Genomic DNA, 21,871 nt, shown 5'->3' with positions numbered 1-21,871 from the left:
ATATGACTGTGACCAGACCTAACTGTTATCTCTTCTCTTCCCTCTCTCCCCCTCTCTCTCCGTCGAGCTACACATGTTGTTCCTGAAGATGGTTGTTGGAGATCTCGTCACATGGATTTCCCTGTGTGTCTCTTTGGGATGCGTCTCGTGTCTGGGGATGGTTCTTTCTACCTATACGACGGTTCTGGCCTTGACTGGTGTTGGCTGTTGGATGTAGCTGTTTCTCTAAGGACTTGACTCTTCAATAGTTCAGGACTGGAACTTTATACAAGTCTACCTGTCTTTTCAATAACTAACTGGACTCCATATTAACATTAATTAACATCAACTGTTATGCTGAACTGCCTGCCAACTAACACACAGTATGAATGCAGATCAATTCGTTATGGAGTGGTAGCCCAATCCCCAGACCCTTATCCAATAGAAAAGTTGTGGCCTGACAAAAAAAAAAAAATGCTGTTTTTGAGGCAAAACCAAGAACTGTAAGAGGAATTGTGGCGTGTAGTACAATTGTCACAGATGTAAAGCAGTTCTCAGAAAGCAGGTTATACAACTAAATATTAGTTCAGAGATGCACAAGAAAGATTAAACTTCAAGCAATTTTGTTTAAACTTTTTTCTACAGTACACACTGCTATTATTTTGAACACAACTGTATATATATATATATATATATATATATATATATACACATATAGTGTGTGTGTGTGTGCGCATATAAATAACTGACAGTCATCAATAATGATGACCTACTGTTATAATAATAACAACGATTACTTACTATTATAGGTTTTCACTGTGTGCATTTAAGCTTTTGTTTTCAACGCATCCTATCAGTCATTTGTGCCCGGGAACACAAAAGTTATACTCAGCAAAAAAAGAAACGCCCCTTTTTCAGGACTGTGTATTTCAACAATAATGTTGTAAAAATCCAAATAACTTTACAGATCTTCATTGTAAAGGGTTTAAACAATGTTTTTCATGCATGTTCAATTAACCATAATCAATTAATTAACATGCACCTGTGGAATGGTCGTTAAGACCTTAACAGCTTACAGAAAGTAGGCATTTAAGGTCACAGTTCTAAAAACGCAGGACACTAAAGAGACTTGTCTACCGACTGTGAAAAACACCCAAAGAAAGATGCCCAGGGTCCCTGCTCATCTGCGTTAACGTGCATTAGACATGCTGCAGGGAGGCATGAGGACCGCTGATGTGGCTAGGGCAATAAATCGCCATGTCCGCACTGTGAGACGCCTAAGACGCCGCTACAGGGAGACAGGAAGGACGGCTGATCATCCTCGCTGTGGAAGACCACGTGTAACAACACCCGCACAGGATGGGTACATCCGAATATCAAACCTGCGTGACAGGTACAGGATGGCCACAACAACTGGCCGAGTCACACCAGGAACACACAATCCCTCCATCAGTGCTCAGACTGTCCGCAATAGGCAGTCCATGAGGAGGAGATGCACTGCAGTACTTCAAGCAGCTGGTGACTGGTACTTTTGATTTTGAGCCTTATGGTGTTGACTCTCTTAGTGTTCATACAAATATTTACACATTAAGTTTACTACTGTAAAAACAGTTGAAGTCAGAGGACGTTTCTTTTTTGCGGAGTATATATATATATATATACACACACACACACAAAATCTTTCAAAAAAGTGATTTTGGTAAACATCTCACTGAAGTATTCTGTGATAAGCAGTTCAATATGCTTCATCTTATCATATAATCAAAATCTTTTTTTCCCCCTTAAAAATGTGGGGTATGACCTCCAGTAAATAAGGTCTGCAGGACGTACACAACAAATGCAAGCTCAAAATTGAGGTTTACAAGAGCTAAAGTCAATAATAAAAGTCTAATAGAACATTATAAAAATGTATTATAGTGGATTTATAATGGAATCAAACAATCCCAGTCACTTTACACATGTGAATCAAAAACAGGAGTTATATATTTATATAGTAGAAGTTTCTCATCGTCCATCCAAATCTTAGTATTTACGTTGTATTAAATGATATTCCTTTGGACGTCCGAGATTCATGGTTTTATTTGTTGCATCTAAAAGTAACAGACTTATTGTAGAGCTGCCTTAATGCTAGTGCTAGTTCTGAATAGCTCTGTACTGCTAGAAACTACTTTGATCTAGAACAATGCAGCTTAAAAGTTCTATTTGATTTATAAGAGGTTTCTAGAAAATTACTTTGAAACACAAACCTACACTGCAGGAAGTCACTCTTTGACGGACAACATGGGTGGCTCTTAAAAGAGCCGTTGTGTTGATGAAGGCGGCGGTGACGCGCTTTACTTGGAGCTGGTGTATTTAGTCACGGCCTTGGTGCCCTCGGACACGGCGTGCTTGGCCAACTCACCGGGCAGCAACAGGCGCACGGCGGTCTGGATCTCCCGGGAAGTGATGGTGGAGCGTTTGTTGTAGTGAGCCAGACGAGAGGACTCACCAGCAATGCGCTCGAAGATGTCGTTGACGAACGAATTCATGATTCCCATCGCCTTGGATGAAATACCGGTGTCGGGGTGAACCTGCTTCAGGACTTTGTACACGTAGATGGCGTAACTCTCCTTCCTGGACTTTCTGCGCTTCTTGCCTCCTTTGCCGGCGGTCTTGGTCACGGCTTTCTTCGAGCCCTTCTTGGGGGCGGTCTTGGCTGGCTCAGGCATGGTACTGTTACTTCTGGATGAGATTGAGAGAAGAATGAACAGCTCTGCCTCGAGGGCCCTCTATGTACAGGTCACATTGTAATTAAGCACAAGCCAAGAACGGATTTTGATTGGTCTATATTTAAAACCTCTACACGTGAGGGACCTCCTACCACCTCAGTCTCTTCCTGTTACTCCTCCCCCCTCCGCTTCGTGTCCCTTCCCGCCGTTTTAGAGTCGCGGGTTAATTTATTGTTTTTATAATAAATAAATGAATAAACCAGGACATTTACAATAATTTAATCCAGAAAATAAGTATATCACGTGTTTATTCACTAGAAAAGTCATGTAAATATAATTTGTATGTAAACGTTATCGTTTAACTATTTAAAAGAGTCCACTTTGTATCCAATTTGTATCGTTAACGTTTAAAAGAGTCCACATTTATAAGTAGAGTGTGTACCACATAAACCTTAAATACTTTGTATTTTGGTGTTTTAAATGCATTCGAAGGCTTTTAAAAACGTTTTCCTAATTATTCCTACAAGCTGAAGACTTAAACACATCGTCTTCCAACTAACAATGTTAACCGATTTACTTAAAATATCTAACTGATAAACATCTAATTCGCTCGTCCACTACATATAAGAATTTTTTATTAAAGTATATTATAAACTTTTTATTCGGACCCTAAAGAATCATAATTACATTTAAAAATGGGGCTGGATGACCCCTTTAAAGGCTGAATACCCCCGGCCCTACCTCAGTATTATAACCAGTTCATTTGAAGTGAGTTGTCTGTTTTGTCTACCTAGAAAGCATGAACTACATATAATTTAAAAAAATCAAATACAGTTTTTTTTTATTATTAATTTGCTAATATCAACTATCTACAGTGTATTTAACTAAAAAGTTCAGTAGCTGATGCTGGTTATTTACATAAATTATATTTTACTTCTGAAAAGTTTATCAGTCTCCTATTTTTCACCTAATATTCACTTTACTTCAATTCAATTCTATGGTCATTGTTGCAAAGCAGCTTTACAGAATCAAGAAAGTATCGAAATAAATTAGAATAGTGTGAGGAAATCTGTCTAAATAACGATGAGTTTGTCCCTGATGAGCAAGCTAGGGGCGACGGTGGCAAAGAAAACCTTCCTGAGATGACAACAGGAAAAAACCTTGAGAGGAAACCCATCCTGATTTGGGTGATAACAGATAGCAGTGATTGATCAGCAGTCATGCTGTGTGTTAGGCAGCTGGATGTTCAAAATAACAGTAAGGTGTTTAAGGTAATACGGAGTCCACTTTTGTTACTGGAGGCTCAGGTACAAAACTATTTGTGGAAATTTCAGTCCAGTAATAGTAAACAATCATCAACCTCTATAGGAGAGAGATTCGTGCAGGAAAATCTTCATAGTTTCTTATGAAGTTTATAAACATACTGTATATAAAAATAGCAATAAAAGTTAGTTTTACATGATAACTTGACAGAAGCACGGTGGTTAGCACTGTAATCTGGCACCTGCAGGGTCAAGGGTTCGATTCCTACATCGGTCTATGTGTGTTTGGAGTTGCAGGGGGAGGGCCTGTGATAGATTGGTGCTCTGTCCAGGGTGTAACCTTGCCTTGTGCCCAAAGTCCTAGAAACTCCAGACCCCCTGCAACCCTGTACAGGATAAGTGGTACTCAAATACATGAGTATATAAAACATTTCACATGAAGAGATTTTGACACATTATCTGTGGATTCACTTTTTCACTATTTTAAGTATGATTTGTCTGAACAGAGCTCAGTATCATACATTGTGGCTTGTTTCTCCTCCTAGGCTTTTATCCACACACCAGAGTCACCACATAACACCCTACAGATAATACCCTACAATACCTGGTTTTGAGTATAACAGGACATTACAATAAGCTCATTAGATCTGTCATGATGTAATCGGAACACATCGAACATACAGTGTTTGTCGGCCGCTCGTGGCTATCTAGCCTTTTTCACTTAATCAAACACTTCATGGAAGCTTGTACTCATCTCTAAGAACTTTATCTAGACCAGGGCTGTAACTGAGTCCAGAGCTTTTCGGACTGACCCCCCTTACTCCTTCCACCTACTTGGAACAATTTCACACACTTCAAGAGACAATCTGACTAATCCCAGGAAATAGGACCAATTTCAAACAATAATTAATTAATTTATCTTCTATATGGCTTTTCCTTTGAATCTGCATGTCTTTGAAATTTGGAAAGAAACTGGAGCACCCGGGAGAAACCCTCCAAGCACGGTGAAAACTTGCAAGACACACACACAGACCCGATATGGGAATCAAACCCTCGACACTGGTGGTATAAGACCACAATGCTAACCACTACACACCAAACACAAATTCAAGCACCACTAAGGGTTCTCATTAGATCCAGAAAATATGAGTTTAAAAGTAGACTCAAGACGCATCTCTTTAATCTGGCATACGCGTAACTCATCCTATAACTTCATACTTCAGTACATCTATCCTGAGTGGCAACTACGCTAATTCTCTCCATCAGTTCTGTACTTTTCTACCCATCCCGAGGCATCTGGAGATTGTACCAGCTTCAGTAGATAAAGGCCAACCCTGTGAGGATCCTGAGGCATCCAGAGAAGGACCAGCTCCAGCTGGATACTGCTTTATGATGGTTGGAGCTCAACATCCTGCTCCTGTGCTCCCAGTGATCCAGACCCCATCTGCCCTCTGCACCTACTGACTCCCTGTGCTGAACTGGACTTCATGTTAATTTAAAGAATTTCTGTTATATTGTACTTTCAGCTGCATAACACACATGGTGTTATATCATCTCTATCCATTATCACCCAGATGAGGATGGGTTCCCTGTTGAGTCTGGTTCCTCTCAAGGTTTCTTCCTATTGCCATCTCAGGGAGTTTTTCCTTGCCACTGTCGCCGTCACCCTTGGCTTCTCATCAGAGACATTTAATTCATTCATCTCATTATTATCTAGACACATTTTTCTCACACATACACAATTTATTATTATTATTATTTTATTATATATATATATTTTTTTATTAATTATAATTTTTTAATGAATTTCTTTCATTTTTGTGAAGCTGCTTTGAGACAATGACCATTGTTAAAAGCGCTATATAAATAAAATTGAATTGAATCGAATTAAACTACAAAAAAAAAAAAAAAACTAATTGCACTTATGAGTACATAAAATAGTACTAATTTCTTACTCTGACACAGAAAATTTGACCAATCCCAGCTTCAGAAATTTGGACTGATTTCATCTACTCCCACAGATTCAGACAAACAAATTAATAACTTAAATCACAATTACGAGGATCAAACAGTTACTAAAGATGAATAAACTTTTTTTTTCAGATCATTTTATGTAATGTGGCAGCATGGTGGCGTAGGGTTTAGCACTGTCGCCATGCAGCTCCAGGGTCCAGGTTTGATTCCTGCCTCTGTTCTACTGTATGTGCATGGAATTTGCATGTTCTCCCCGCGCTTGTTCTGTTTCCCCCTAGTATTCCGGTTTCCTCCTACAGTCGAAGGACATGCAAGTTAGACTAATTGGTGTTCCTACATTGCCATACTGTGTGAATGTGCCCTTCAATGGGTTGGCATCCCACAAGGGTGTTCCCTGCCTCGTGCCTTAAGCCTCCTGGGATAGGCTCCAGTCCGCTGTGACTCATACAGTCACGCTGTGTGTGTATACAGAATAAAGTGGCATAGACGGTGAGTGACTAACTGATTGTACGGTATTATAATCTGATGTGAAGGTTCCTATGCCCATAAAACAACGCCCTTGTTGTGCTTCCTGATTCCTCATGTGGTAACCCTTCCTATAGCCTGTATCCTGAGGAAAGCCACCAAGCACAGGGAGAACATGCAAACTCCATGCACACAGAGACGGGAACCGAGCATGGCCAGGAATCAAACCCAGACCCTGGCGGTGCAAGGCCACAGTGCTAACCACTACACCACCGAGTGCAGCGGACACAAGAAACAGTAATTATTTTCATTATTATTTTTTCATTCATCTTAAAATTTAATTCAGACACTCTTCTTCTTAAACCAGTAGTAAAAACTCCTTAAACAGTTTTGTAGTGTCATTCTCTTAATGTCATTATGGGTGATTTATATTAATTGTCCGTGTGTTGTGTGAATTTAGCATATTTTCTGCTTTTTGCTGTGTGTTAGATATTCACATAGGTAATGATATAAGCTTTTCAAAGTGAATATGTTTTGAAGTAACGTGAATGTTAGCGTAAAATGTGAAAGATGCGATAAATACATTTGACTTGACTAAATTCGACCAAAGGCAAAGTGGAAGGCGAGTCCCGTTCAAGATGGCGGCGGGGCTGCCGTGTGCGCCGCACTGAGCATGCTCCGTGATCATGTGGCGCGGGTGTATGTGTCATGTGACGACTAGCGGAAGCGAACGTGGGGAATTGCAGAGAGTGGACAATGTTGCTGGTAAACTGCTGGTGTTTTTCGGCTGCGTGGACCTTGTGCATGTCAGTGGACGGCGGGATTCTTTCTCCCGAGAGGTGAGGAGGAGCTGAACGGACTGTGGACATTCAGAGCCGATTTCTCTCTGCTTTAAACAGAGGTACCGTAATACACGTGATAGGCACGTGTTTCTTACTCATCCAGAAGGTTCCGTGCAGGGAAGTGGCGATGTAACCAACATTATACCGCGATATGTGTAAGTGGGACAGAGTGATTGTTATTTAGTGTTTAACTCGTAATACATCTAGGGAAGTAAGTTGAAGTCCACTTTGAAGTTTGCCCTTATTATTGTCTTTGTGTTTTATTTTCTATTAAATGGCTCAGTGGAGGGGTTTCCTCCGGGTAATCCAGTTTCCTCCCACAGTCCAAGGACAAGCGGATCAGGTTAACTGGCGTTCCCTGTCGGCGTACACACTGCCTCGTGCCCCAAGTCTCCGATGAGTGAGTGAGTGAGTGTTAAAACCGGATTAGTGCCATATGGTGGTGAGCACTGCCGCCGTGCACCTTTAAGGTCGAGGGTTCGAGTCCTGCCTCAGGTCATTGTGCATGGAGTTTGCATGGTCTCCTCGTGATCCATGGGTTTCCTCCGGGTGCTCCGGTTTCCTCCCACAGTCCAAAGACATGCAGATCAGGTTAACTGGCATTCGCAGATTTCTTATAGTGTGTGAATGACCGTCTGAGTGTGAGTGTGTGTGTGTGTCCTGGAAAGGTATGGCTCCTTGTCCAGGGTTACCACGTCCCCTGCCCTTAGTTTTAGAGATAGGCTCCAGGCTTTCTGAGACCCTGTACACAGGATAAGTGGTATAGACAATGAATGAATGAATGAATGAACATGTAACTACAGTCAGGGCCATGCATTCTGAAAGATTTTTACGTTTCTTCAGCATTTGTCTTCTGTACACCACCACATTGTATTTAAAATGACAAAGACATGCAGATTAGACTAATTTGGCATTCCTAATTATTGGGAATAGTGGGCCATAGTGTTCGAAAGAGCGTTGGAGTGTGTGTTTATGCCCTGCGATGGATTGGAACCACATCCAGGGTCTCGTCCCTTAAGTCTCCTGGGATAGGCTCCAGGCCCCTGTGACCCTGTATACAGGATAAAAGTGGTATAGATGATGAGCAAGTGAGTGACTGACTATTAAAACTGAAATGTAGTTAACCAACCCAAAGACAAGAAAAAAAAAAACTTAACAAACAAAAAAAGCCCTAAAGTTCATAGTGTCCAGTTCTGTTATAAGTGAAGAAGGACTTACAGATCTGGCAGAGTGAGAATAAAAATATTAACAAGATTATGTATTTAATTGATAGATTTTTTTTAGTCCTAGGGGTGTGAAAACTTTCGCAGTTTGGTTCTAAAATGGCAGCCTGTTGGTGGTGTAAGGTTAACCTTGCTCTGTCGACAGGAATGTACTGATCCGATTCTGGTACTGATCTGAGTTTCTTCCATGTTGAGACGCTTCTGTGTTGCACATGTGGGGAAAAAAAAAGGACTTTGCTCATGTTCATGTGGTGTTTGGAGACAAATCATGTCAATGACTTTACATTTCTCTTTGCTAAACAGATATATTTACCTTAATAGATTTACTGCGACTGTGAGTGGGGTATTCGTGTAGAAATAATATGAACCATTTAGATTAAATATAAATTAATATATAAATAATAAAAATCTGATCTATTGTTCCTGCATATCATTCCAGAAACTTGTTCTCACCGTGTCTGTGTCTGTGCTTGTGTCAAACTCCAGTCAAACTCCAGTCTTCAACGATGTAACTCAGGACTATAAGTTGAGAGATTTCATCGGCCGGTACGAGAAGGAAGCGTGGATCCCTCAGCACTGGGATCAGAACAAGGACACGAAGATTCTGCTCAGAGTTGGAAGTGCACACTGTTATACAGTAGTCGTAAGTCTGGTTTAAGTCTCTTTGATTTGCTTATTCTTACATTGTTTTGCACAAACGGTGTATTTGAAAATGTTCCAATACTTTTGCAAATCAGAAAATCAGTTGCAGTTTGTTCTTCATGAGCTTAGAAACAAAGTCTGCAGTCGGATTACAGTGAGGTCCCTCACTTTAAATGTGCAGTAAATAACAGTTTCCTGAACTCCCTGTTTTCCCCAGAACGGGTTTCGGGTGATGGAACATGAAGGCGGACATCTTCCCTTTGAAGTGAATATTGGTGATGTGATCCGGATGGGTGTAAATATGCCAAGCCGAATCACCATCGCTGTTAATAACACCCTGTCCCTGCACACTCTTCCACCGGGAACCATCCAATACATGAACGATCCTACCAAGTAAGATCCTTGAGCCAGGAGTGCATAGACCATAACGTTTAAAATCAGATTTAATGTTGTGAAACATTTACAATTTTAAATTCAAATTCAAATTTTATTTGTCACATACACAGTCATACACAGTACGATATGCAGTGAAATGCTTAGACAACTGCTCGTGACCTAAGAATATGAATAGGAAATAAATATGAAAATTAAAATAAAGGGTAAGTTTACTAGAGAACTAGAGAAGAATAAAATAAAAATAAAAATATACAAATAAAAGTTAAAAATAAAATATCTGTACACAAAATACACAATATAGAAAATATATAGAAAATATATGAAAAAATGTAAAACAATAAGAGCAGTCGAATAAATGGTAATAAAAGAATGGTAATGTCCAGGGTTGTGCAATCCACATATTAAAAGTGACTTATGCAGTGCAAATATGCTTAAAGTGATTTATTTAAAGTGACTTGTGACAGAGTGATATGATTACCACGAAGTGTAGTTGTGCAGTGGCCACTAGTGTAAACAAATGTCCAGAATGTCCAGTGTGTGTGTAAAAACCATATGTGTGGGTCACTACTGTGTGGTGGTGTGATTGTGATTAAGAGACCGTATTGCCTGCGGGAAAAAGCTCCTCCTCAGTCTGTGTTGGCCTTCAGGGAGCGGAATCGCTTTCCTGACCTCAACAGAGTGAACAGTCCATTGCTGGGATGGCTGAGGTCCTTCATGATCTTCCTGGCCTTGGTCCAGCACCGCCTGCTGTAGATTGAGTGCAGGTCAGGGAGCTCGGTGCGGATGATGCGCTCAGCTGATCGCACAACCCTCTGTAGAGCTCATCTGTCCTGCATGGTGCTGTTCCCGAACCAGGTTGAGATGTTTCCCGTCAGGATGCTCTCTATGGTGCAGGAGTAAAAGTTCCTGAGCACCTTAGAGGGCAGTCTAAAGTCTCTCAAGCGTCTGAGGTGGTAGAGACGCTGTCGGGCCTTTTTCACCACGGTGTTGATGTGACAGGACCATGACAGGTCCTGCGTGATGTGAACACCGAGGTATTTAAAGCTTTCCACTCTCTCCACTGGGCTCTCGTTGATGACGGGGGTCTGGTAGTTCCTTTTCTGCTTAGTGCTGAAGTCCACTATCAACTCCTTTGTCTTACTGACGTTTAGAAGGAGGTTGTTTCTCTGGCACCAGTTCTCCAGATTCCTAATCTCCTTCAGGTAGGCCGTCTCGTTGGTATCAGAGATCAGGCCCACCACAACGGTGTCGTCAGCAAACTTAATGATGGTGGTGGAGCTGGTAGTGGCCACACAGTCATATGTGTACAAAGAGTACAGCAGGGGGCTCAGAACACAACCCTGGGGGGCTCCAGTGCTGAGAGTGATGGAGGCTGAGACGTGTCCGCCCATCCTTACTGCCTGTGGTCTGCCTGTTAGGAAGTTGGAGATCCACTGGCACATAGATGAGCTGAGTCCCAGGGGCTCCAGCTTGGTGGTGAGTGTGGAGGGAATTATGGTAATAAATGCAGAGCTGTAGTCGATGAAGAGCATTTTAACATAATTCCCCCTTCTGGTGTCCAAGTGAGTAAGTGATGTGTGAAGGAGATGTGAGATTGCATCGTCTGTGGAACGGTTCTGGCGGTATGCACTGTAGTGGGTCCTGTCTGTCTGGTAGTGATGAAATGATAAAGTCTCTGACCAGGCGTTCAAAGCACTTCAACACTACTGAAGTGAGGGCTACAGGGCGATAGTCATTGAGGGAAGCAGGATGAGGTTTCTTTGGGACAGGAACAATGATGGACTCTTTGAAGCATGTGGGGATCACCGACTGAGATAAAGAGATGTTGAATATCTCAGTGAACACAGGTGCTAGCTGGTCTGCGCAGGTTCTGAGGATACGACCTGAGATACCGTCTGGTCCTGCTGCTTTCCTGGTGTTCACTCTCTTGAAGGCTCTCCTCACATCATGCTCGGTGATGATGAACGCGTTTCCGGTTCAGGCAGTCTCTTCCTGTCTGCATCCGTTAGCGCCGCTAGCATTAGCATCACTAGCGTCTTTAGCTGCAGCCTCGAAGCGAGCATAGAAAGTGTTCAGCTCGCCTGCCAGAGTCACGTCCGCGTTCGTCATACCGGTTGTTGGTGTTTTATAATCCGTTATTGTCCTTAATCCCTGCCACAGGCTCCTAAAGTCACTCTGTTGGAGTTGTGACTCTAGTTTCCTCCTGTAGCGCTGCTTCGCCTCTTTTACCGCCTTCCGGACGCTGTATGACGCAGCCTTGTACGGTTCCATGTCCCCCGACGCGAGTCCCGTGTTGTAGGCAGCAGTGCGAGATCTCAGAGCATCGCGGATGGTTTTATCCACCCACGGCTTCTGGTTGGGAAACGTTTTGATAGTCTTTTTCTCCACGGTATCATCCGCTAGTTTCCCGATGAATCCCACAACCGCTTCCGTAAATACGCTGACGTCATCATCGGAGCTGTTTCTGAACATGTCCCAGTCTGCGTCATCGAGTGCGTCCTGTAACGCGGCCACCGATTGGTCCGTCCAGCGCGCGACCTCCCTCTGAACGGGAACTTCCTGTTTCAGCCTTTGTTTGTATTTTGGCATGAGGAAGATGGCGGCGTGGTCGGATCTACCTAAGGGCGGGCGAGATTGTGCCTTGTAGCCGTCCTTGACTGTAGTGTAACAGTGGTCCAGTGTCCTTTCGCCCCTGGTGGGGCAGGTGATATGCTGATAAAAGTTCGTCGCTCCGGTGTTTGTTGTGTTGGTTGCTGTGTGAGTGCCTCATGCAGCTCGCATAAGGCAGTGTCCGTGTCCGTTTGTGGTGGAATATAAACGGCACTGATTATGACCGATGTAAACTCTCGAGGTAGATAAAAAGGACGACACATGATGGACAGTAGTTCCAGATTTGGTGTGCAGGAGCGTGCGAGAGAAACAACGCTCGCGCTGTTGCACCAGCTGCTGTTCACCATTAAGCACACACCGCCTCCCCTTGACTTCCCCGAGTCCCGTGTCCTGTCCATGCTTTGAACCGAGAAGAACTTGGCCGGCTGGATGGCGTGGTCCGGCACCGCTGGGTTCAGCCATGTCTCGGTGAAGCAGAGAAGATTGCAGTCCCGAATGTCTCTCTGGAACTTTATCCTGGCCCTGAGGTCATCGAGCTTGTTCTCCAGTGACTGGACGTTGGCGAGCAGGATGCTAGGCAGAGGTGTGCGGTGTGCACGGGCTCTCAGCCTGTTCCTGATGCCGGCTCGTTTCCCTTGGGGCCACCGCTTCACGTCGCGTCCTTTGTTCTCCCTCAGGATCTCACTCGGCCAGCTCGGATCCGGAGTTAAAAACGTCGAATTGTAAGTACATTGTATACCAATAGAAACAGGAGTGTCTCTATCATAACTAATGTACTCCATGGTGGTAATTTTGCCGGTTTTAAAACGCTGTAAACTAACTTAAAGAACAAAAACAAAGAAAAGGTGGTCGGAGCAGTCGTGACGGCAGCCGACCTCACTGGCGCCATCTTGGAAATCTCCACCATTTCAATGATTATACATTATTTATCATTAATAATTAGCCTTACTCCCACTTTCCCAGTGTTTGAGACACTAACCTGTGTTAACTCTTTTCTTTTTGTAATATTCTAAAGGTATCCTGCCGGTTACTTCATCCAAAACGCCAACTTTGATTTCTTTAATTATGCGTGAATCCACCGCTCTGTGTTACTGTACACGACTCCGGGGGCATACATTGATGACATCACCGTGACTACTTCCTTCTCAGACAGTATTGGTCAGTGACCTCAATATTTACATGTAATATTAACTTGTATGATGTTACATATGTGCCTTGTGTTGTGTATCTTCACTTAAACAGATGTTTGTTTGTTGTAGGGATTGTGAGTTACGATGTGACACCAGAGGGCAGTGCCAAGCTGTTGGTAAAAGTCACGCTTATGGATAAAGATGGCCAAAGTGTGGCCACTGCTAACGGAGCCATTGGTGCTAAAGTCAACCTGTGGTGGCCTTACCTGATGCACCAGAACCCAGGATACCTGCACTCCATGGAGGTGAGTGGTGTTGGGTACGCTTTGGGGGGTTTGTCTGTTCCTGCAGATAATATGGAGTCACACGTTATCTTCAGTCAGACCAAATTAGATTTTTAGGACAAAGATTGATTAACTTTGTGTGTGATCTATTGTTTAGGCTGGTTTTTAACACACATTCTGAATTTATGTTGACCATAGTAGCATTTACATGGGCATTCAAGTCAAACCGGGACTTGTCTTAAATAAAAGCATGAAACAGACTTCAAGCAAAGGACTGTATGTGAATATTAGCTGCAGTAAAGCATTTCAATGGTGTAGACGTTTTAAAGAAGGCTGTACATCCGTGAATGAACTTCCATGACGTGAACATTTAACGTGGATGTGGAATGTCTGATCCTTGAAAATCGATGCGTAACTTGTCACTAGCTTCAGAAGAGACGTATCTGTCTGTGGGAACTGTACACACTGGCATTCGCAAACACCACATGCACATTACAGGAACTCGACTGGAAGTTACTGCCACATCCCCCATACAGTCCTGACCTTAGTCCAAGCCATTTCCACCATTTAAGGAGATTCTAAGGGGGCCAGGGTTTCAGACGTGACGCAGGCAGTCCGATCGTGGGTCTGGTGTAATGAGAGAACTTTTTACCATGATGGTACCAAAGCACTGGTGAAACTCTAGGATAAGAGCCTTCGTGTAACAGGGGATTATATAGAGGAATAAAGAAAGTTACTCTTTTAATCTGCACAACAAAAAAAAATGTCCTGGTTTGACTTGAACGCCCTAGTTATTTTAATTGCTATATGTATTTAGTCAAGATATGCATACAGCTAACTATTAATAATTATTAACTATTATTATTATTTCTTAAAATAGAATATTAATTATAGTTAATAATTATTATTAACTAAAAATATTAATGATTATTACTTAAATAAATTGGAGAACAAAAAAGTGAAAACTCCATCAGATTAAATCTTTTTTCCCCACATAGTATGATAAATGATGTTTATTTTTTTTTTGATTTCTGATTATAAAAATTTGGAAAGTGCAGCTGTTTGGAAAATGTTTGGAGAACGCCGTCCTGCTGAATCAGGTTATATTCAGGTACCGAAGCAGACGGAGAATCGGAGATCTTTAGATGTTTGACGTGGATTAACTGTTGTTCACGCAGGTTGAGCTCACAGCGGAGAGTGGTGAGGTGGATTACTACAAGCTACCTGTGGGAATCCGGACTGGTAGTACACACCAGTACACAGTTCCTCATCAACAACAAGCCCTTCTACTTCCATGGAGTCAACAAACATGAGGATGCAGATGTGAGAGTTACCACCAGAGGGCAGCAGAACTCCCTTTGGAGCTGGTCTAGAACCTCTTCCCATCATCATTATTTAGATTGAGTGAAGGGGTATCAGATCATTTGGAGTAGATGGTGATCAAATGTAAGGCATAAATAATATTAAGTGATATTAAATTAGAATATATGCTCTTGATGTATTCCAAAATGAATGATCCAGCAGTTTTTAAACCTCTGCCTCATTGGCAGTAAAATGCATTCTGGTGCTGCTTGTAATACACAGCAATGTTAATAAAAGCAGTGAGTTACTATATCACTGTTACAGGCTTGTATCACTATTACAGCTCCAAAAACTATTATATACATAATAGTATATAATAAATATATAAAATATATATTTTAATGTATAATTTAAATACCTTTTCTCCACTGCTGTAGGTTCGAGGGAAGGGCTTCGACTGGCCTCTCATCGTGAAAGATTTCAACCCGATGAAGTGGATGGGCGTGAACTCGTTCCGCACCAGTCACTACCCGTATGCTGAGGAGATCCTGCAAATGGCCGAGTGCCATGGCATCGTGGTCAGAGACGAGTGCCCTGGAGTGGGCATTAAAGACATGTAAGATATAGCGATATGTGTTAAGTATTACACACTGACTGAGCCGCATAAATGATTTGTTAACTTTTTATATACTTCTTCTTCTTCAGACGCAGTTTTGATCATACGTCACTGGCCCATCACCTCGTCGTCATGAAGGAGCTGGTGAGGAGGGATAAGAATCACCCCTCTGTGGTCATGTGGTCTGTAGCCAATGAGCCGAGATGCCGCCAGCAAACTTCCATTTCAGGTATAAATATAACTATATTACTGTTATATTACTGTCGTATTACTTCCATGGTTATCTGAAGATAGCGGGTTCGCTTGCAGCTGGAGGTCTAGAGAGAGCTGATTGGCCGAGCTCTCCCAGAGGTGAGGGGTGAGAGGTACCTTGTGATCCCACATTAATCACGGCTCTACAGCCAATCAGCTGCGTCTGTGAGATCACGTAGGGGAAGGAGCGGATAGCGCGGATGTAGTGTGTTACACCGCCTCCAACGGTTCGTGAGCGAGCAGTTTGAAAAGATGCGGTCGGCTGACGGAGGAAACATGTGATAGTCTTCAACCCTCCCGGCTGAGTGGTAGTAGTAGCCTTAATGTGGAGCCCCCTAGTGAAGGGGAGGAACTGGACACGACTAAATTAGGGAGAAAATCATAATTATTAGGGACAGAAATCTCTGATGATGAACAATATTATCCCGATACCTGGGTGCGATTCGATTTGTATTGTGATCAAATTGTTTGCTTCTACAACACTAGTTGCTATGCAGAAAAACAAGGCACCTGAAAATGAGAAATCTCCCTCACTACTGTACATGAACAGAAGTCCAGGAGGTGGAGCTGGTGCATCTAAAGTGCTATACAGTAAGTCCTTGTTCAGACTGCCAGGACGAATCAGAATTTTGCCAAATCCATCTTAGAATCATGTACTCTGAACAGGATAGTTTCAGATCACACCTGATGCTCATACTCTGTGATTTACTTTTCTGTTCCATGATTAGCTCCTGCGCTACACTCTGGATAAGTACGGCCTGGAGAGAGTCAAAATTATCCCCAGTGACAAGTTGCGGGAACCCATAACTCTTTTTCTCTTACTGGATCCTGAACTCCTGAGCACATGGATGTGCTTGGGTAACACACACACACACACACACACACACACACACACACACCATATTATCCCCTTGATGAACAAGAATGGACATGAAAGCTTAAGTAGAAGTAGTGGATGAGACAAAGAGTAGTATTTTAATTGTCTATTAGACACATTCTGATCGATTTATTGTTAATGTCGTCTTTTAATTGAGGAACTTCTCAGGATCGTGATAATTAATTTTCTACAGCGCTGATTAGTGCTGCCTGTGAAGCAAATAATGCACTCATTTTAATAACTCAAATTGACTTGTATAGCAGACTTTCAATAATAATAATAATCTAAGGCTGATAATAATTGTACTTTTTACTGCTTGATCCAGTAAATAATGGTCTCATCCATGTCACGGCCATTTTATTCGATAAATGTGTGTTTTTAAACCCATATAATAACTCAGAACTTTCCAAAGTGAGTTTGCACACCAGCTTGTTTCATGTTATTTACCTGATTCGCAAAAACCGCAGGGATGTTTATGAATGTCCATATATTGACTCGTACAGGTCGTACAGGTTGTATTCGGAATGTAATAACCTGTGGTTGCGTTTGTGTGTGTGTGACCTGATCAGGGCTCACTATCCTTGAACAGTCACCGTACTCTAAGCCTTAGCCTTGAAAAAGCAGCTGTGGTCTTCTGAAGATTACAGCACCTTCAACGACGACGTACTGTAGGAGGAGGATGTCTGCATACTCCTACTCTCCTCTATTAGATTAGAGGCGTTATGAAGTCTTTACAGAGCAGAAGTAGCAGAAACATCTCACCATTAACTGTTTAAAGGAGATTAATGCATTTTCTGGAAGCCTTCAGCATTCCTTTACAATGTAGAAAGAAATAAAAATCAGGAACCATCATGGAGTTAGAAAGTGACCCCAAACTTTTGAACAGTAGTGTGTATATGTGTGTATATATATATATATATATACACACACACTAAAATGAGTGCATTTTATATATATATATATATATATATATATATATATATATATAAGATTACTCAAATACATTTTAAACTTAACACAAACCAACCCATCAATTCAAATGACTTTTCATTGTTTCTGTGGAACTTGTGGACAATTATTTATATGCTGCTAATCAGTAATAGTTCATAGATGAATGGATAGATATTTTAAATTATAGTCTTTTCAGTTTTTTAGAGCACTGGTGGCTCAGTGGTAGGTGTTTCTCCTGCCATGCTGAAGGCCCGGGTTCGACTCCCAGCCAGTACCCAAACTCCAGCCACTGGATGCAGTGCCGGCCCCAAGCCCGGATAAAATGGGAGGGTTGCGTCAGGAAGGGCATCCGGCGTAAAACCTGTGCCAAGTTGTAGTGTGGACTGGGTATTTCGCTGTGGCGACCCCTTGTCGGGAGCAGCCGAAAGACCAACAACAACATAGTCTTTTCACTTTTTTCCTTTTGTCTTTTATCCTCTGGACGTGTTTATAAGTTTTACTTCCAGTGACTTTAGTTAGAAACCTGGTGTACGGAGGAATTTACATCACTTTGACGGATCAGAAAGAAAACCTGACTGTAGTTATAGAGATCATGGTAAGGGTTGATTTGTGGGCTCTTTTATTTTTTTTACAAATACATTTGTCTGTTTTTGTTTCTTTTCCAGACTCATGATCATTCCGTTTGCATTCGACCTCCTCTACCTCACTACACCGTCACGCCACAGACAGCCACGTTCTCTTTAAAGGGATCATTTGTACATATCGATGAATGTCCAACCCTCATGTTTACTATTTTAAATGTAATTTACAAACACTAAAAATTATTTTGTGTGCAGGCATCAGTTAATGACCTGCAAGTGTGGCACTCGAAGTTTGATTTCAAGAACCTCCTCCATCCGCTACCTTCCCTAAGAAATACACCGACGAATTCAATGTCAGTGTTAGTTTTATAGCTCAGAATACAAATCGCTGTGTCTTACCATCATATCTTGGCACCTGGACTTGGTATTACCCTGGCATTTGCAGATATATTATTTTAATATTTTATTTATTAATTAAAGAATATGTGTAATCAATGTATAAATCATTTTGATGTAGAGAACTAGTCTACATAAACATGGCTATTGTCGTTACTGGGCCTGCACTGACACTGGAGACTCCTTTCAAACATTTGAAATGAAATGTTGAATGATTGTTATTATTATTTCTATATTAATATTATACTTAGATTATGTGGTGTGTATAAGTATGTTCTTTTCCCTCTTTTTACGGAAAAAAAAGAAGACCCAAACTTTTTGTAGCCGCCTTACTTTGCTCACGTTTACACGCTGCGTCAGGTGGTCACACAGCGGCTGATCACGAGGGTAGCAGATGCAGACCAAACCATCAGCGTCATCGGATATTACACCTGGTGTGTATTGCTGAAGAGGTTTCGGGTGGGGGCGCTGTTAAGCTCGTGATGGAGTAGGACGTGTTTTGTGAGGCTCCGGAGGATTATTGTTAAAATTGTTATTAAATTGCGCTTTCCAGATTGAATTTTACTGTCATTCTTCCCCGTTAACAGTTTTATTTGTATATTCGTCTCTAAAGGTGGTTACAATGTCCGGTAAAAACACTAAAACCTGTAGCACAACGCAGTCACAACTGAGGCCTAATCCACTGGTCACGGCCTCACCTTCACGTGATCCGCCTCCGCGCGCTGACCCCACGGTTCACCAGGCAGTCTCTGTGATTGACACGGGTGCGCTGAAGTTCGAGATATTATCCTCATTGAGGAATGAAATCACGAATATTATTAAGGCGGAACTGCGTGCTGCATTGGGTGATGACTTGTCCACAGGCTGTAAAGACACAACTGGCTAATGACAAGGCCGCCACTGATGCCGGACCGTCTGCGCTAAAGAGTACCGTAGGTGAGATGGAGCGTTCGCTTGTACTGTTGTACTGATGATATCACTGCAATGCAAAGTAAGAGACGTCTTACAGCAGACTTAATTAAACTGGATAACAAAGGCGAAGATTTGACCACCAGATCACGTCGTAATAATATTCACATAATCGGTGTTCCTGAGGGTCCTAACAGCTGCATTACCTCTAGCGTCGCTGTGTTGCTTAAAGAGGCGCTCAGCCTGGAGAAGGAGCCGACTTTAGACAGATCTCACCGCGCTCTACAGCCTGTATCAAGGCCTGGTGAACCACTTAGAGCTGTTGTAGCCAGATTTCACTACCATAGGGAATGCCTTGATGTTTTACAGCTTGCCAGAAAGTTAGGGCAGATTAAATTAAAGGAATGTAGTATTTCTGTTTTTCCTGACCACACAGCAAAAATTGCAAAAGCGCGTGCTTCTTTTAATGAGGTCCGACCACAACTTCGTGGCATTGAGGGCGCGCGGAACGGTCTGTTCTATCCAGCGCGGCTGAGGATATAACCTACAATGGTGTAGGGAAAGATTTTCTTTCGGCCGATAAAGCAAAGGACTACATTAAAACTATCCAAACTGCTCTCGATCTGCACTCGTAGTGTTTTAAATAGTTCGTCATTATGGGAAACCTTAATTCTGTTTTATTGTCGAATAGGGGTTTTCTTTTCTTTCTTTTTTTTTTTTTAAAAAAGCTAAATGTGTGATTTGTTTACATTTCCTGATGCTACCTCTATCTATACAAGCTTTTTATTTTGCAAAGTTAGTGTTTTTGATTAATATATTGTATTCATTCACCTCTAGGGTTTTTTTTGTTTGTTGTTGTTGCTGGTTTTTTCCATCTTCTTTTTTTTCTTCTTTTTCTTTCAAGATGGTTATCATTTACCTATACATTATTATAAGCTGGGGATGAGGATACTTCCATTTGCGCATTATTTTTGTTCTATTTAATCTGTGGGAGCCTTTTTGTTTTCCTTAGTTGTTTTTTCCCCCCTTCTACATCGGGCTCACTCTCCGAGTCGTGGTCACAGTTACTGTGAGAGCGACTTTTCCTTTAGTTAGTTTATTTTGCTGTCTCCTAGGGTTTGTTAGGATGGAGATTTTAGATTTTTGTTTTGCGTGTGTTTGTGAGTGTGTGTGTGTGTGTGTGTGCATGTGGGGGGAGGGGGGTGTCATCCTTCTGGCTCTGCGAATCTCTATCATTTTCACATTTTTTGGATAAATGGCTAATTCCTATGTAGGCCCAAGTTTAGTTGGGAGTAGTACACCTATCCGTTTTCTTAGCTGGAACATCAGAGGTATGGGAAACCCAATTAAAAGATCTAGGGTATTTAATCACCTGAAACGTTTACATACTGATAGTGTTTTTACAAGAAACACATCTTCAAGTTAAGGATCATCATAGGCTTCTCCGTCCCTGGGTAGGTCAAAGTTTTCATTCTAATTTTAATTCTAAGTCACGGGGTGTGGCCATAAAAGTTAACAACAAGGTACAGTTTTCACCTAGCCATATAATTGCTGACAGAAATGGCAGGTATCTTATTGTTGCAGGCACACTATTTCAGACCAAGGTTTTGATGGTAAATGTATATGCTCCAAACTTCGATGATCCAGATTTTGCGAATAAATTACTTAGTAGCCTTCCCTGCTTAAACACCCACTTGATCATTTTTGGGAGAGATTTAAACTGTGTTTCTGATCCAGTTTTGGATCGCTCTAGCTCTCGCGTTGTGTCCCAGTCTGCCATGTCTAAAAATGATTTTTATTCCATGTCACAAAATGGCCTTGTAGACCCATGGAGATTCCATAACCTGTAGATAAAAAATTCTCATTTTTTTCTCAGGTGCATCATTCATACCCTAGAATTGATTATTTTTTCATTGACGGTTATCTTAATCCTACTGTTGTTTCTTCAGATTATTTAAGTATTGTGATTCTGACCATGCTCCCTTATCACTGGATATCCAATTATCAACGCATAAACAGACCCCATCGTCTTGGCGGTTTAACTCACTTCTTTTAGCGGACAAAGAGTTTTGTACATTTATTTCTAACACTATTGATTAATTTTAGTTGTTTAACCATCTTGAGTCCACTTCTTATTCAGTATTATGGGAAACTCCCAAGGCTTATCTTGGAGGGCAAATCATCTCATACTCTGCTTTTCTAAATCGAAGTCGCAAGACTAGGTTCAACGAACTCACATCAGCTATTAGCAAACTCGACCATATTTATGCATCTGATCCTTCTCCGGAGTTGTACAAGCAACACATTGACTTACAGAATTTGATCTTCTTTCAACAAAAGAAACAGAACGTATGTTGCCACAGACTCGGGGAACGTATTATGAATATGGTGATAAATCAAGTAGATTGTTAGCACATCAGCTAAAACGACAGACTGCCTTACGCCTAATACCACAAATTAAAACTGACTTAA

The 21,871-nt window shown here is 41.7% G+C and overlaps 2 protein-coding genes and 1 pseudogene across 2 annotated transcripts in view; 2 read left to right on the top strand and 1 right to left on the bottom strand.

Annotated features, from left to right (window-relative positions):
• Positions 1-2,155: 2,155 nt before the first annotated feature.
• LOC128517151 (histone H2B-like) lies at positions 2,156-2,699 on the bottom strand. Its single transcript, XM_053490949.1, has one exon. It carries the CDS (start codon positions 2,685-2,687, stop codon positions 2,313-2,315), a length of 375 nt encoding a protein of 124 aa, XP_053346924.1. The 5' UTR covers positions 2,688-2,699; the 3' UTR covers positions 2,156-2,312.
• A 4,375-nt stretch (positions 2,700-7,074) lies between these two features.
• Positions 7,075-15,795, top strand: LOC128517136 (beta-glucuronidase-like; annotated as a pseudogene).
• Positions 15,579-21,871, top strand: part of LOC128517147 (anti-Muellerian hormone type-2 receptor-like) — a 20,235-nt gene continuing 13,942 nt past the window's right edge. The window contains exons 1-3 of the mRNA XM_053490944.1: positions 15,579-15,662; positions 16,172-16,276; positions 16,414-16,543. Of these exons, the coding sequence (XP_053346919.1) occupies positions 16,534-16,543 (10 nt within the window). The 5' untranslated portion in view covers positions 15,579-15,662; positions 16,172-16,276; positions 16,414-16,533. The remainder of the gene's footprint in view (positions 15,663-16,171; positions 16,277-16,413; positions 16,544-21,871) is intronic.

Source organism: Clarias gariepinus, unplaced genomic scaffold (assembly GCF_024256425.1).
Source record: "Clarias gariepinus isolate MV-2021 ecotype Netherlands unplaced genomic scaffold, CGAR_prim_01v2 scaffold_36, whole genome shotgun sequence".
Classification (NCBI taxonomy): domain Eukaryota; kingdom Metazoa; phylum Chordata; class Actinopteri; order Siluriformes; family Clariidae; genus Clarias; species Clarias gariepinus.
The sequence above is the reverse complement of the archived record's forward strand: the minus strand, read 5'-3'. Positions and strand labels throughout refer to the sequence as shown.